Raw genomic sequence first — 17,631 nt, forward strand, 5'->3', positions numbered from 1 at the left:
ATTTTAAAAATATTAGTTTTGAAATTAATGGGACTCAGTATGTTCCACGAAGAAAAGTACTCGGTTTTGGTGATGAAAGACTTAGTTACGAATTCTCTGGAACGAGCATTTGTGCAGAACCATGGACTCAAACTCTTCTAAATGTAAAAGATTATGTTGAAACGATAACTGGCAAAAAATATAATTTTGCTTTATTGAACTATTATCCTGACGGAGTGGCGAAAATTTCAACGCATAAAGACAATGAAACTTGTCTCGAACCTGAAAGTGATATACCTATCATCAGTTTAGGTGCAAAACGTCAAATGGTATTTACCAGGCGAAATTTCACATCTCGAAGCGTGGACTTAACTCATGGAACTCTCCTTGTAATGAAACACCCAACGAATCAATTTTGGATGCACGGAATACCCTCTCAACCTGACGTTAAAGATCCTAGAATTAGTATCACATTCCGAAACATAAAAATTTCGAAAATTAAAAAACGACGCTTGGAAGATAATGAGGATGAACTTCCAGAGGATGACTGGTTTGCCCACTATATGAAGTCTGTTCCTGAAAATATCTTCATGCCGAATAATCGAGAACAGAAAAAAGAAAGTTCGAAGTTGATTGCACAGTGGACTCTTGGTTGGGGATATTTTGTGTCCATAAATCAGTTTGAAAACAGAATGAACATTCATCTACGTGAATGTGTGGAACAAAATAAAATATTATACCCTACTACACGCGGTGTTGTTATAACTCCTGCAACATGGCAAGAATTTTCCTCAAAAATATATGAATTTAATCTTGTCTATATGAGTGCCAGCATCATTTGCAATAATGAGTTGGTAGTTTTCAACAAAGAAGGTGAGTGTATTTTTCAACAAGTTTTTGAACAAGATGAAAATTCTTTTAAACTAAAACCTACATACCTAAAAGTAAACTGTGATATTTTAAAAAAATTGAAAGAAATTATTCCTGATGTATCTAATACTTTATATAAAAGTATTTTTGAAATTATTTTACCGTTGCAAATCAAATGTAAAAACAATTGTTCGGATATGGTAAGTGATGATGATGAACTTTTTAAAGAACTCATAAACTCTATCAAAACTGAATTTAATTCAGTGATAAAAAAGCTATATAAATGCGAAGGTTGCATTGTAAATCATCCTTCACAAACAAGACATGATTGCATTATAATAAGCGTTGAGGACAGAATTAAATATATTGGTGAAGATATATTTTTATGTATTAATTTTAAAAATATAAGAGATTCTTTAAGGCAGAAAAAAATGTTTCATTTATTTTGTAATAGGTTTTTTGAATCGAAATGTTATGAAGATTATAAAAATGCACTAATATAAGTACAGCTATTCTATTTAAATTTCTATCTTTGGTTGATGTTATGAGTATTTTTTTTTTTCATTATGTTTTTTTAATAGAAATATATTGAAATTTTAGTTTTAATTTTAAAGCAAACATGTATATCAAATATCAGTAAATGGATATTGTTGTTAATTTGATATTAACTAATGAAAGAAAATTCTAAGTATATTTTATGTAAAATACAGAAACTTGTTCTTTGGAAATAAATAAATGTATTTAAATAGAAAAGCTTCTTGGTGAAATGAATGTATTTTTATTTTTTATAACAATTTTTTTAAGTATTGTATGTTTACAGTGCAGTATATGCTTCAAGTGATTCACTCGTGTTGAAAATTTAAGAGTTTATGAAGCGATTATTCGCTGAACTTATGTGATATATTTGTAAGGTTTCTTGAATACGAGTAATCTGAAGAGATATTTGAAATCTCATGAAAGAAACATCAGATGTAGTGTATGTTCTAAGAAATTTAAGTTTGTAGTTTGAAAAGTCGCGAAGCTTCTCGTCTTAGAATTTTGTAGTGAATAATCACAAGTTCTTTCCATGTAAAAAGGATATGAAAACTTATAAAGTTACTTTTAAGAGTAAATCGTGATAAAAAATATTTAGTGAGCATAAGAATTTAAAACAATATGAATCTTTACATCGTATTGAATGTTCGGACATTTTTTTCAAGTAAAACAGAATTTGAAGAAAATCTCACGAACCTTTTTTTTTTTTTTTTTTTAAATTTTGCTGGTGTCAAAAGAAACAGAAATATGCTGATGATGATGTTTTGAAACAGCATGATACTTCTCTTCTTATAAATTGTATCCATTGTTTACAAGTGTTTAAAAGAAAAAGTGATCTCTTACACCACATTCGAATGCGACATGGTTTGATACGAATCTTACAAAAACGAAGAAACGTTGACATCGTTAATACATGCAAGTCTTCTAAAATCGCAAGTCTTAATAGTATGTTCGCAATTGAATCGATTTGCTAGAACATAGAAAATGATCATGTCTTAGATGTACTTCTTGAATATATAAAATTGTAGTTAGTAGGGAAAAAATGAGTTATGATGTAGTTTTACACTGAGTTATGATATCGGTGTTTGAAATGGTAATCAATAGTTACATTTAAAATGTGTCGTGAGTGTGAAAATGCAGAAATAAAAGAGCTTTGGCGAATTTAATAAACGTGGTTCAATGTGGTTGATGGAAAAATTTGTTCCATGTGAATTAAATAGTGTAAGATATGAACCTCTTTCTCTCAATAGTTAATTATTCAATTGTAAGACAATTAAACTTTAAATATATGTGCATATAGTACATGTAATGATTAATATTACATTGATTAATGTAAATAACTGATGATATGTGTATTAACATAGTGAATGTTCGCTTTTATGAAGTTCTAAGCATTACTTTAGATACCATTCATAAAATTTTTATCTCATATATACAAACATGACAATATCTATTGAGTTTTCGTTTATTCTTTGGAATGTATGAAAGTTTAAATATTTTTTTTAAAATTTAATGTAGATTGGAGTAAAATATCTGTATCTTTCTTCATTTCAATCGGTAATATCTGTATGCTGGTAAAGGTACATATGTTCGTAAGAATTATACTGTGTCACATTTTTGACAATCTTCTTTCATTCATATTAGCTAATAAGAGAATTATTGAAGTTAGTAAAGTAATGAAAATCAACGTTATTGAAAGAAAACTCTAAAAGCATTTACATTTCCAGAAATATATCAAAGTTCCTTTTCTTAAAAACAGCAGGTGTATCGTAGTTTTTATTTCTATTTCATTAAAAGCTGAACTTGTAAAATAAAAATTTTCTATTAGTGTAAGGTAAACAAAAAGAAAATCAAGAGACAATCCGTATCATGAATGAAATTCAAGTCTTACATCGGATTAAAAAGAAATATTCTGAATCTAAATGTTTATGCCTATTTAGCACAAAATGCGTTTATTTGTGTTATAAATTTAACTAAAACCATTCTTATAACAGTATGTTGCCTTTAAACTGGGTAAAAGTGTTAAGTATATTTTCTGATGGTATTGATATACTTGTCAAAGAAGTTCTAGAAACCTCAAATGTCGAAAGAGCATATGATAAGAATCTCCTTTCCTATCGCTACGTCAGTTACAGGTTAAGGGGTGGCTTGAATGGATAAAGGTAATGTTTGTGCAAAAATATAGTAGTTCTATTTTGAAATGAGAAATAATTCGCTTTTTGTCAATTAAGGAAACTTGTGGTATTATTAAACAGAATGTCAGTGAAAGACATTGCGTTTGCATAGTGAATTATGAAGGTACTGAAAGGTAGTAAAGAAGGTGAATGAAAGAATTAATTTGAACAAATAAGGTAAGGCTATCATTAAAAGAAAAAACTGTTTAAAAGATGTATGTTAGAATTAAAAGTTAGATGTTAAAATTTAAAAAGATGTAACAGAGTAAAACCAAAGAATACTGGTAATTCCCATCTGGAAAACAGTAATTTGAGTACGATATTGAAAAAGTTGGTTTTAAGAATTTCTTTATGCATGTGATGCAAAACAATTGCTAGTTTAACATGAAAGCAGACATAGATGCAATTAGTGCAGGAAAAATAGTAAAATTAGTATAGTTAGTGTCTCTAAAACATGAAAAAATAATAGTGTGAGCAGTGTAAATTCATTTGAAGTACTGAAATATGACATAGACTAAATATCAGAAAATGTAAGAAATATTTTGGTATGTGTGGATGAAACACTGAACGTGGTTGTAAAATTAGAAATGAAAATTATCAACACACTTAAAGGTAATCGGGATTTAAAACTAAATATGATGTTAGAAACTTTGAAGACCATAAAACTATATGAGAAAGAAATACATTTAGATATAAATGGTATTAAACTGTAAAGTTGTGAATGGAAATTTCTGAGTAAAACCTGTAGATGATCTATTATGATCGAGGAATAAAACAAGTATTATAAAAATTGTAAGGAAATATTTGAATATGGAGTAAATGAAAACAATCCATATCGTTAAAATGAATAAAAAGGGATAAAATGTTGGAATTACGAGTGATGAGACAGAAATAAAAACATTATAATAAATAAGTTAAGCTAGAATTAAGAAATATAAACACAGAAGGGAAATCATGAACGTAAGAAAAGCAATTAACAGTTATAGACTTAAGTTTTTTTAAAAAATATTCGGTAATGTAAGTAAGATATTGTTAAACACGTGAAAGAAATTAGAAATTCTGTAGAAAATTTAGTAAAAGAACTAAGATCACGAAAAATAAACGTTTCTTTTTAAATACAATTTCATACCACTAAGTTAGAGTGTGTATAGAATACTAGAGTGGTTTAAAAAAGTAAATGAAGTTAAAATTCAGAATATATTGAACATTATAACGTTAAAAAAAGTGTTAAATTGCATCTAAAATTAAATAATGTAACAAATAAACAGCATGTGCGGGAACGTTTGTGAAATATAACATATAAGTTAAAAATCAGGGTATGCTGAAATTTATGAAAGGTATGAAAAAAAAAATAGTATGTGGAAATTAAATAAATATTACAAATTAGAAACGTGTTAAGTATTAAAAAAATATGACAGTAAATGAATATGTTATTATGAACAGAAAACCTAAGAAATAAGTTAAAGTTTCATTTAAAACTAGAAAGGATAAAAGTATCAGAATAAAATTGAGTAATAAAAACAAATTATCTTGTAATTTCATTTTCATGACATGATGAACTATCATTAAAGGAAAGTCTTTTTTATATTTGTTTCTTTTACATTGTTTTCAGAGTCGCGCATTGAATAATTTTAACACCAGACTTAAAAAATATATTTCTAAAACATATAATTCACTTTTTCGTCCCTAGAGGACGCCATAAGCAATTCCTAAATACATTATTTTCTTTTTTCGTCCCTAGAGGACGCCATGACTCCGTTGCCAAATTAAAAAAAACTAACTTTAAATGAAAAGCAGGAGGTCTACAACTCAACCAGCAGTCTACGAACACCTCAACTCTACTCGTGACCACGCCTCCTAGTGTGATGACGTTGCCTTTGGCCCCGCCCTCTGTGATGTCATTGACCATGCCCTCAGCTCCTCCTGATGCAGAACTGTCATTTTCATGCTACTTGTATGCAAATTAAATGCCCATCACTTGAAACTGTACGTTTCTAAAAACGAAGGATCAAATATTTCGAATCATAAATTCGTCACAATCAAGAATAACGCCATAATAATAATAATAATAAAAACTGAATGATTTTTTTTTTTTAAAGTACAAATTTGGTAAATTACTTTAGAAGTTCCAAAAACTCTTGATTTGGAATATTATTTTTCGTCCTATCTAACGGTACAAAAATCGAAATTCTGCACTGTTTAAAACAAGGATATGAGAGAAAATACATTACCCAACATTGGAAAATGCAGCACCAAGCAGGACAGGCCTAAAAATTACGCAAATTTCAGGGTAGACGCACCTCACCGAATTATGCGAATGATGTGAGATGTGCAGCTCTCCAACGCACGTTGAAAAAGATATAAGGGAAGGAACCTGCAGAATGTTCAACTTTAGTGCCGTTATTTCTGCTAGGGAAATCATCGTACAAAATCTGTTCTTATCTTAGAGGACGCGTCTAATAGCAGAGAATGCCAGGCCGTCAACGGAGGCAGTTACAGCAGAATTTAAGAGGGGCATGGTGATCGGACTGAGAAAGGCAGGTTGGTCCATACGGCAAATCTCAGCTGACACACACCTTGATGCGTCCACAGTACCAGCTGTGGCAACGATGGTTGGAACAAGGAAATGTGCCAAGTTCGACGGGTGCCGGTGCAGCCAGAGTGACTTCAGCACGTATGGACCGACGCATTCGACGACAGGAGGTGGTGCACTCGCAAGTCACTTCTACCTCCATTCTGCAGCATGTTCAAGACAACCTGCATGCTCCAATATCGACCAGAGCTATTTGCCGTCGATTGGTGGCTAGTGGCCTGCATTCGTGGCGTCCGCTAAGAAACTGCAATTGACCCCACATCATACACTCCAACGTCTGCAATGGTGCCGTGCTCGAGCGATGTGGACGACGGAATGGCACAAAGGTCGTGTTCTCAGGATGAAACAAGCTTCTGTTTCTCCAATCATAGTCTCCGCGTACGAGTGTGGCGTCGATGTGGAGACAGGTTCAATCCCGGCAGCAATTGTGGAACGCTCCACTGCGCGACATCATGGTTTGGGGGCCAACTGCTTACGATTCCAGGTTACCTCTAGTTCGTATTCAAGGCACTATGACGGCCCAATGATACGTGGATCATGTGCTGCGGCTGCTGACACTTCTGTACCTTCAGGGAGTGGCCAATGCTATCAGCAGTACAACGCCCGACCACACACTGCTCGCATGAGCCAACGTATTCTGGAAGGTATCTTTTTGTTAGTGAAATTGCGCTTTGCGACGCTGCCAACGGGCTCACAGGCCACAGAACAACCCTCGTTTCGGCCTGTGTTATTGAAGTAAATCCACTTTTCATCACAAGTGACGATCCGGTCCAGAATTTTGTCCTTGCGTTGATATTCGAGCAGATTAGTGCAGGCCCGAACACGTATATCCTTATCTTTTTTTAGACAGTTCATGTGGCACCCAGCGATTGAACTTATACATCAAGTTTATGCGACGTATAGCGCGGCTAATGGATATGGTACTAACGTCTAACTCCTTAGTAAGCTTTCGATGAGTTCTATACTGATTTTCTTCTACAAGTTCTCGCAAGCGGGCCTCATCAACGTCAGTAGGCCTGCCAGAGCGCTCTGCTTTTGAGCCCAGTCCTTGTTTTTGAACTTTCGGTTCCAAACCTTCACAGTGTCATATGTTACGACATTAGTACCTAAAGCTGTAGCATATGATTTGGTGACATTTTGTAGCTGATTTTTTGAAACAGAATTGGAAGTAAATGATGGTTCTAATCTGGTAGCGTGATAGTTCTATTTCAGACACCTTGTACTTAATAGTAACTATAATTTTTTACAAATTTCACAACACAGTGTATAAGCTAGTTCTCCCGCCTTATTAGCATGCATTCGCAGTTTAGTGGTCAGCACGCTGGGCGCGTATTCCATAGGTCCGTGGTTCGATTACCGGCGAAGGTGTTGCTCATTTTTAACTTCTCCTGCTCCCAAAACATACCTAATATCTCTACAGTGGCGCCCGAACTAAAAGGGTGGTTGATGATGATTCTCCACACCCAGGTTTTGGTGATTGGGTTCCCTAAAACCCCAGCCGCCCTTTAAAAGGGAGAGTATATAAAGAATTTCTCCTGCCTTCGTAGTGTAGTGGTCAGCACACTCGGCGAGTATTCTAGAGGTCTGTGGTTCGATTCCCGGCCAAGGTGTTTGCTAATTTTTCCCTTGTTCTGCTTTCAAAAAATACCTAATATCTCTATGAGTGTTCTAAAGCAAATCTCTTTTTTTCAAATGCCAAAAACCATTTGACAAAATATGATTAAACACGCCAGCGTATTATGTTTGCGAAGACGGTATTTGCGGTGGCGGGAAAGTTTCGTTAAAACCCAATATATATGTATGTTATTATGATTCCCCTTAAAAAGTCGGGATCTGTCCATGGAATCAGCAATAATTCTTCTGCTTTACTCTACTATTTAGTTTTTATTTACACTGCTGTACCTTTATTTATAATCTGGTAGCTTATATTCAAATCTAAAAATGCTTTCTTAATTGCCAATTATTACCACAATAGCCCACTTTTGCATTCTAAATTTCATTTCGAATTTCCCAGGAGAAAATTTCCTTTATTTTGCTTTGTTATTCTCCCTCCTTTCAGCATGCCTTCGTGATGTAACGGTTAGCACACTCGTTTCGTATTCGAAAGGACGAGGTTCGAGTCCTGACGAGGGTATTTCTCATTTCCCATATCCTCTTGCTCGAAAATAACCTAATGACTCTACAGTGGCCCCGACCTAAAAGATGGTGGATGATGATTCTTCGATCAGGTTTTGGCGATTGGGTTCCCTAAGGTATTTCCCCCCCCTCCTTTCTGCATGCTTTCGTGGTGTAATGGTAGTACACTCGGTGCGTATTCGAGAGGTCTAGGTTCGAGTCCCGGCGAAGGCATTGCTAATTTTTCACATCTCCCATATCAAAGAAATCCTGACAATCTACAACTGAATTGAATTATTTATATAAATATAAAAAAGAGGGATTGTCATTGATTAGAATGAAGACATAAAATTATTTCTGAAAACATTTTTTAGAAATTTGATATTTAGCTTTAAATATAAGTAACCTAATCTGAAGAGAAGGTGAAAATGTAATAAATTGATAAAAGAACTAATTTTGTAGGAGGGGGGGGAATTCTCGTAGTAGAAATGAAAGAAGTAATATACGTTTTAATCTTACAACAACAACAAACAAACAAACAAAAAAAAAAAAAAACTGAGATATGTAAATTTAACGAGTTATCTTTTGACTTTCATTTTCTAATCAGTGAAAAATTAACATTAATAAAATTTAAGCTATCCAAATGAAGAAGCTTATAATTTAGCATTTAAATACCTAAATGATATACAAATAAAAATTTCATCACAACTTTCTAGCTTTAAAAACCAGTTATTTGAACAGTAAGACTGCTTTAAATCTTTTGAAGATAATTCTCTAATTACAGCCTAGTTCAATCATAATGAAATTTGAAGCTGAAATAAGGCTAATATTCCCAGTTACTGTTGCTGATGGTAAGAGAAGCTTCTATAATCTTAAAATAACAAAAAATTATGAAACATCCTCATCTATTCTCTGTATAGAATATGAATTAAGCTATCAAATTCCTTCTGGAAAAAATATTGATGATTTTGTTCTATAAAGGTAAGGAGAATTAAATTATATACAGTCAAAAGTCTTTAATCCGGACTCGTCGGGACTTCGGCGATTCCGGATTATCGATTTTTCCAGATTATAGATCATCAGTTTAAATCTGGTAAGATGGCATGCAGAAGTTATAAAATTAAAAATATGAAACCGTAATTTATGAAATAAAGAACATTTGTGATCTAAAGGGTATCAATATTTACAAAAAAAAAAAAAAAAAAAAAGCTTAATATTTATTTGTTTACTTTATTAAACATTTCTTTCAATGTAAGTTGTTTAAGTTGCTTCGTTTTATGTGATAATACTTTCTTTTTAATTCTATAAACAGGCATAATTTCTTCTTCAGTTACAAAGCTCCGCTGTTCAAGTTCTATAATTGCTGTGTCGAGAATAACGACTAATTTGTCAATCGAAATTTTTTCGTTTTCAATAACCTCTGCGTCACTTTCTTCACTATCGGAAGCGAATTATAATGACGAGGAATTTGATTTAAATCATATCAAAGACGGAGTATATCGAGATGAAATACTACATTTAGTAAGGAATTATAAGACAAATAAAATAAAAACATCTGCCCTGAAGATAAGCATAGTGCTGACAGATCAACTTCCAATTCATTGCGCGCCGTGTCGTCTCCCTTACCCCGCAGAGCAGCGTGAAATTGATAAACATATTTCGGAATGATTAGATAATCAAAGGATATGCCTTTATCCATTTTTTGCAGCAATTCCACTTTTGGTTTAATGGACTTCGAAACATACTTTCGCTTTGTAGATTCTTTACATATTAGTAAATATATATCGGAAATTCTATTTGACATAATCGAAAGTTCAAGCTTACTTTTATAAAATTGCTGTAACAGTCTGCAAAAAATAATAAGCCGGATCCAATTCGAAGATTAAGGAACAACGCAATCTGCAACATTACCTGAATTAGATAATTTTAGCTTAGCTTATACCGTCCGTTATACGTTAAACGCGCTTGCGTAAACGTATTATGCGCATGCGCACACGCATATTCGCAGCCGTAAAGGTCTTACGCGCATGCGTCAAAACGACGCATGCGCAGAAAGTTTGTAGATTTGAGGTCCGGATTATAGATCATTCCGGATTATGGGTGTCCGAATTAACGACTTTTGACTGTATATAAAATTACATAATTAGTACAGCATTTTTTACATTGTTCTGTTTTACTATTCTGTTTCTTTGATATTTGCTATTTTTTAAACATTTCTCAGTTTATAAATATAGATCATTAATTGTAACATAATTTTTCTGAATATATAAAGCTATGATTGAACATATTATAAGTGTTAGAATGTTGTGATTTGAAATATTTATCTTCAATGAATATGAAAGCGTATAAATATCATTAATTTCAATAAACATAGGGGTATGCCTCTGCTTAAGGCAAAAAAATATCTACGTAATGCTCTACTTAGTTAGAGTCAGCATTGCAATATATGTTTTAAAAATTCCTCAGTGTAACCTCAAAAATATGTATTGATATTTATAATTATAAAAACACATAATTTCTAGACCTTTCACCAGAAAACATTGAGGCATTATTTCCAATTCAATCAGTTCTTATGATTCAGAGAACGTAAAGAGATAATATAAAAATCAGCTCTGTGCTTCAAATCCCTAATGCATTATTTATGGAACTCCTAAATGTATTCTTTTCATGTGGTATCTATTGTCATGACTTTGAGCACACATGTTTGGGACAAGTATATTTGCATCTGATAAATGTTTGTTAATATAAATATTCAGTTTAAATTGAATTTTCAGAATATATTTTCATATGTGAAATTTTCAGAAATTTTTATACATGGAACATACCTTCATCCACATTAAGAAACCTTATAATGTATTTTGCTTATATCATTTAATGACTATTATCTAAAAATATGTCGCATTACTTAGCATTCCTGACTGCATAACTTTTCTTCTGTTTTATCTTCTCAGAAACAAAATAAATCATTATATTTTAATGCTTTTCTGCATAAATTATTTTCTTTTATTTAGTCCCAGAAATAAAATAAACCAACTTACTTTAATGTTTTTTTCTGAAATAATTTAAAGTAGTCTTTTAGATATTTTCAGTAACAATTTGGATATAAAAGTTCAGCTGAACTTTGGGAAGTAGCCATTACATGTTTTGCTATGCTTTTGTACACTAAAGCCTACATTTAATAATTTTATTGCATCGAATCTACTGTCTCTTATTTTAGATTACAAGTGAATCATTTCTTATGGGATTCACGATTAGGCCTTTTCAACACTAGATTTTTTTTCCACTTGTTGTAATCTCAACTATTTCTAAATGTTAGGTTAGGTTATTTAACTATGGCAAAGCCTTGAGGGCTATCTGCCTAAGGGGAGGGATGCCTTTGTGGAGGACTTTCTAAGGGAAACTGGCTCGTATACACGTTACACTTGGGTAAAACCACGAAAACGGCCATGCAGCCAACCCATTTGCGGGATTCGAACCTTGGACCAAACTACCAGTGTTCAGCGACTTTACCGCTCGGCCGCTGGTGGGCCCCTATTTCTAAATAATGTCATCTGGTGTGACCGCACAGATTCTAGTGCCAGCTCTGATGAGGTTTCAGGTGGTTTTTAGACGTCTTTATTTTTTTTCAGAGGCAGATGTAAATGCTCCAAGTCCTTATATGCATCATAAGAGAGTGATTTTTTATTACTGAAAAACAGCTAAAACAGAAGCAAAATGCATGGTCTTTTTCTTCACTATGATTAATTAATTATGATCTCCATTGTTCAAGTCCCTGATGCAATGATTTGGTGAATATTTTCTAAAATAAAATAATTATCCCCTTTCTCTAGCAGATCTTTCAGTTCTTTGGCATCACTTACAGAAGGATTCTATCTTATCACATCAATGTTGAAGTACATTACTCAATTTCTTTTATGAAGAGAAAAATGCTAAAGCAATGCAATTATTGCTCTCATTATTACTAATGTCAAAATTACTAGGATAACACGTCCTGATTTTGGTGGGACAGTCCTGCTTTTTGGAGGACTATCCCGTGCCCCACAGATTTTTAAAAATGTCCCGCTTTTTTAGAAAACATCTGCATTTCTTATTTTAAATGTACTGTTAAAATATATTAGCTATTATTTATTAATTATTATAGTAAATATAAAGAAATAAAAAATACATAAATAAAAAAAAACACATAAAATGTATGCAGAGTACACTAAAATAGGCGATGTAACGAGTTAGATTTACTCGGTGGTGTTCGATCATTGTCGTTACGTCTCGTCAAGGAATATCTATTGTTAATGGAGGAACAGCTAGCATTAGCTCAAGGGCTATTTGCTTTCCACACTATAAACCACAATCAAAGTTTCAGATCAATTGATTGTACATCGTAAATGATCAAAACATTGTACGACAAAAAATTTGCAGAAGCAATGACAAAAACTGAAGCAATTATTTGTAATGTTTTTTCACTATATTCGTTTTCACAATTGCAGAAACAATTAGATTTTAAATGCACATTTATATCCATATATTATGATGCTTCCAACCACAAAAATTTTAAATTATTTTCCACAATTGTTAAACTTTTTGATCTAGAAACAGAAATTAAAATTAGAATATTAGATTTTATTTCACTGCCGGGTGAAACTTCAGAAATAATTTTTGATTCAATAAGTACTACTTTAAAAAATAATAATTTGAACTATAAAATCATTGCCTATTGTGAGGATAACACTAATGCAAATTTTGGTGGAAAAGCTAGAAGAAGCATCAATAACGTTTTTAGGAACTTAACGAACATTTGAACCACAAAATTATTAGAGTAGCTTGTTGGAAAGAAGGAATGGAAGACACTCAGATGTATCCCCAGGGGTGTTCTCTATCAAAATTTGGATGGCTGCAGCATTAGCGCAGTGGAATTATACCTGTATGACCAACAGTTTAATTCGCATATTCCACCACATGATGAAATGATGCTTGGTACTGAATTTGGAAAGAAATGAAGGACAGAAGATATGCTTCTAGTTCCATATAATTTGATATTAGTCTAACACTGACATACAGTGTGTTCATTTTAAAGCAGGTAAGAAACAAAATCATTATTTCAGTCTTGTATCTCTATTATTACAGTTGTTTTAAAGGAAGAATCAAGTAATAGAAAATAAAATAAAAAATAGAAATGCAAAACTCAAATAATGATTTTTTTAAATGATCTGTCTTATAATAAATGCACTGTGTTATGAATAACACAACATATTGCATTACACTTTACTCATATCTCATCACAAGCAACTTCAGTCCCGTCTTCCCTAGGATACTATGTTCAGCTGTTTCTTTGTAATATACATGTCAACAACCTTATATTTATGTAAGAAGATAGGGATGTAAATGTATTGATGTATGCTGAAAATTTGGTGACATGGTCTTCCATCCTCAAAAAAGGTACACTGAAATAGTTAATTAAATGATGTCATGAAGACTTGAGTACTTGGTGCCAATTAAATAACATGCATAGAAACAGAAAAGCCTGTATAACTTTTGTATTGTGTCACAAGCCTTTTAACTAGGAGTTTTATATAATAATATCCATGTGCCTCAATACTAAACTTTTAACTAAATGGGAATTGTCTTAAATAGAAATTTGTCTTGGAATTAATGGATTGGAGGAATTATCATTGAAATAATTGTTTCTAAACATTTAACTACATGGTAATTGTCTTAAATAGGAATTGGTCTTGGAATTAATGGGTGGAGGAACTAACGTTAAGGATAAATAATTTTTTCAATGTAATTAAACAACAGGAGTAAGGTGGGGATATGCGACTTCCACTTTATTTACAACTTACAAACCTACTTACTGTTATGAAATATTCCAGCACTCAATTAATAACTGCCTTTGAGGATTTAGAGAACAAATGCAAAATCAGATTCTTCGCCTTGACTGGCATTGAAAAAAACAACCCTAAGAGTTACTTTTATACTGAACTGGACAACTGTGCATGTCTCATGAGATACAAATTTCCAACTCAAGTTTCAACAACATTCTTAGACTTTCATAGATGTCTCAGATAAACTTTGAGCCACGAAGCTTAAAATTCAGCAGGGTTTTGTTTAATTTACATTGAGGGAAAAACTCAAGGATTTTGATGATTTACTAGACTGGTGCCCTTGTGAAGATACAATAGTTGTGTTTTGATCAGTGGAATATCATTGCTGGGCTGTCCACATGAGTAAGACTGGAATTTTTAATAGTCTTGATTATCTCTGCCATTCTGGCTTTATGGATAGTGATCACTCCTTCTTTGTCCTGCTCTAACAAAGAATTCTCTACTTAAACATAATTGGGAAGCTGGAAATAACATGAGACTTTTTTCACACTATTTTAAACTTTAGTAATTTAAATTTAGCATTTTAAACTTTAGTAATTTAAATTCTGGCTTGGCTATTGAATTCTAATTTTATGCTTATATGCTATATTTTAATATTGTTTTATCACCTAAGGACAAATTTTCAAAGGTTTTTCTTTTTAAGTATATAGTTTACGAAATTTAACTCATAATATCCTAAAATATGATTTCAACTAACAAGGAATAAATAACATTTTTATGACTTGAGTATCAAGTATAATAACTGAAATTCAAATATTTCTTATTCGTAACATATTTTACTTGTATTCACTATCAAACATGCCAAACTTGAATAACACTGAATCTTGAAGGATCTTAATATCCAGTACTGTAAGCCTGAATACAGATGATACTGTAAGCAGCTTCTGTTTTATTACTTGATAAATACAAAGTTCTAAGATTGAAAACAAGGGGAAAAAAAAAAAAAAAAAAGATTAAAAACCTAGGAATTGAAATACCACAACATATAAGGTAGAGTTAAATAAGCATGTAACTAAAAAAATAAGAAAACTGTAGCATGTTTTTCTTTAGTACTATTACTTTAATACATTTTATTACCTGTTACAACAAGTTTGATTGTTATGGCATTTGGATTTACAAAGTAGATCAGCTGATTTGCACAAACAGATGTTCGTAGTACACTTCTTTTAACAGCTACATTTTCTAAGTCCTTGTCCCCCAACTAAAGAATTTTTTTTTTTTTTTTCTTTTTTTTTACTATTTCACATACACTTACTTCTTCTATACCAACTTCTTCAATGTTCAAAAAATTTTTCTTTACAAAAAATAAACTGCTTTCCTGTTTACAACGATTTTAATTTACCGAACTTACTATCAAAAACATAAAAACTCATCATCTTAAATATCTCTAATAACGGCTATTATTGATTTTGGATCCATTTTTGATTTATCAATATCAGGTACTTTTATTTTAACATTTTTCCAAAAGTATTTGTCCAAATGTAGGTTTCGGAAAGTTTTTAGTAGACACAGTCTTCATCTTCTTTACCTGCTTCTGAAGTCCTTCCTTAACTGTCTCTCGAAACACTTTCACATTTTGAGTTTTCTTGATAATTGCACCCGTTGTGTCAGAGCATATATCTGGTTCTTTCATTTCAATTCAAACTTTAGTATCTGCTTCCATTGTTATGTCTGATTATTTTTCATATGCATTATTATTATCTTGCAATTCTAAATCAACTGTTGATTCGAGATTAGTTTTCCCATTTTCTGTATTAACCACACGTTCATTAGTAATACATACTTATAACTTTTTTCTAAATCCTGTTCAGTGGTCATGTTACTAATCAAATTATGTTCCAAAACTGAGTTAGCAAGTCCTAGCTTCATAAGACAACTTTGCAGGATATCACAGGATAGCTTCATTAAGATGAACATTTGAATCCCTCCTGATATGCTTTGTTTTTTATTTTTGAACAAATTTTAATCCTTCTGACCAATTTCCTATCTTATTTGTTTCCAACATGTTCTCAACATCTTGGTTCACCCGTTTGACAGAACTTTGTGACTGACTGTGTCTCGGTTTTCAGTGAGCTATTTTTATATCACTCCACATTTCACATAAACTGTTTATGATTTGATTTGGTTGCAAAATTCCCTCCTATTATCAGAATGAAAAATGCTCAGGACTCCAAAAGCTATGAAAATATCCAGAAAGTGATATGCTACTTCAACAATTCTTTTACTGTGTAAACTTCGGAGTAAGACAAATTGTGTAAGATGATCTTGATGCACTCAAATGAATTTCATATCATGATCAGTATTGGACTGCATATCTATTAGGTTGACTTGGCATCGAGAATTCATTTCACTATGCACAACTGATTTAATTACAATCCCATCTTTCACAGTTTTTTGTTTCTTCTGACATGGTTCGCATAGTCTTAAATATGTGAAAATAGGTTCTACTGTTACATTCTTGTACTTACGATTCAGTTCTTTAATCATGCAAGTTCTTTCACCATGGCCAATTGCAATGAGTGCTGTGTTGAAGACGTCATCAGTTGTAACATAATATAGGATTTTTGCAAATAGTGATATTATAAGTTTGTCCTTTCCTCCAATTAGAATACGACAGCATTTCAACCTTCTGTAATGAACTGTTTGTTTCTCCATCACATATTTCTCACTTGTTAAATAAAAGCAGTTATCAGGCTTATTTTTTACAAATTCAGACAAAATGTCATAATCTTTTCCGCATAACATCACTCATTTCCCATCAGCAAAATAAAAAAAGCAAAGTATGTAAAAATGGAAACAAACTTCAGGGAAAGTGCAGAATCACCCCTGCTTAGCGCATTTCTCAAAATCGCCAACTTGAAAATAACAAGTCTAAGAATTGCACAAACTCAGTGTCCATGTACAGAACAACCTATTTTTGCTTAAAATAACATCAGAGAATTACACAAACTTGGCACTACGCACTCCCTTGACTTTGTCCATGTGAACATCGATAAGTGGGCGATTCTGCACTTGCGCCCAAACTTCTTCTTTTTTAGATCGTAGCTGCTTACACTTGTTTAAATTATGTCCAAGTTAGACTGCGAATGGTGCAAATAAGGAGAGGCAGGAACAGAAAAGTGTCATAACGGAATTTGTGTGCGGAGGCTTATTCAAGGTTGATTTAAATCCCTTGTTTCAGGATTTTACCAGAAGGCATTGGTAACTCCTCGGTTTTACCTCAAAGGCTGAAGTGGAATCATATTAAAGCATACTTCGAGCTTTTAACAAGCTACTTTGGTAAAAGCTAGGTTTTACTGGTAAAACCTAGGATTTACCAGACTTTAGGATCTTACAGTAACATATCTCCATTCATACTGCATATAATATTTTACTTGTAAAATGTATACGATTCTCTTATATTCTTATATATATTGATTCAAATAATGAATAAAACTTAAATGCAATAATGAAAAACAAGTGCAAATGATTTTTTAAAAAGTACGTA

At 32.2% G+C, this 17,631-nt stretch overlaps 1 protein-coding gene across 1 annotated transcript in view; it reads left to right on the forward strand.

Annotated features, from left to right (window-relative positions):
* The first annotated feature begins 2,276 nt into the window (after positions 1 to 2,276).
* LOC146996583 (uncharacterized) overlaps positions 2,277 to 17,631 on the forward strand; it is a 36,584-nt gene continuing 21,229 nt past the window's right edge. Inside the window, exon 1 of the mRNA XM_085821110.1 lies at positions 2,277 to 2,604. Coding sequence (XP_085677236.1) covers positions 2,563 to 2,604 — 42 coding nt within the window. The 5' untranslated portion in view covers positions 2,277 to 2,562. The remainder of the gene's footprint in view (positions 2,605 to 17,631) is intronic.

This window comes from Stegodyphus dumicola, chromosome 7 (assembly GCF_044657685.1).
Source record: "Stegodyphus dumicola isolate Sdum_Otavi_A_Nest chromosome 7, ASM4465768v1".
Taxonomy (NCBI): Eukaryota; Metazoa; Arthropoda; class Arachnida; order Araneae; family Eresidae; genus Stegodyphus; species Stegodyphus dumicola.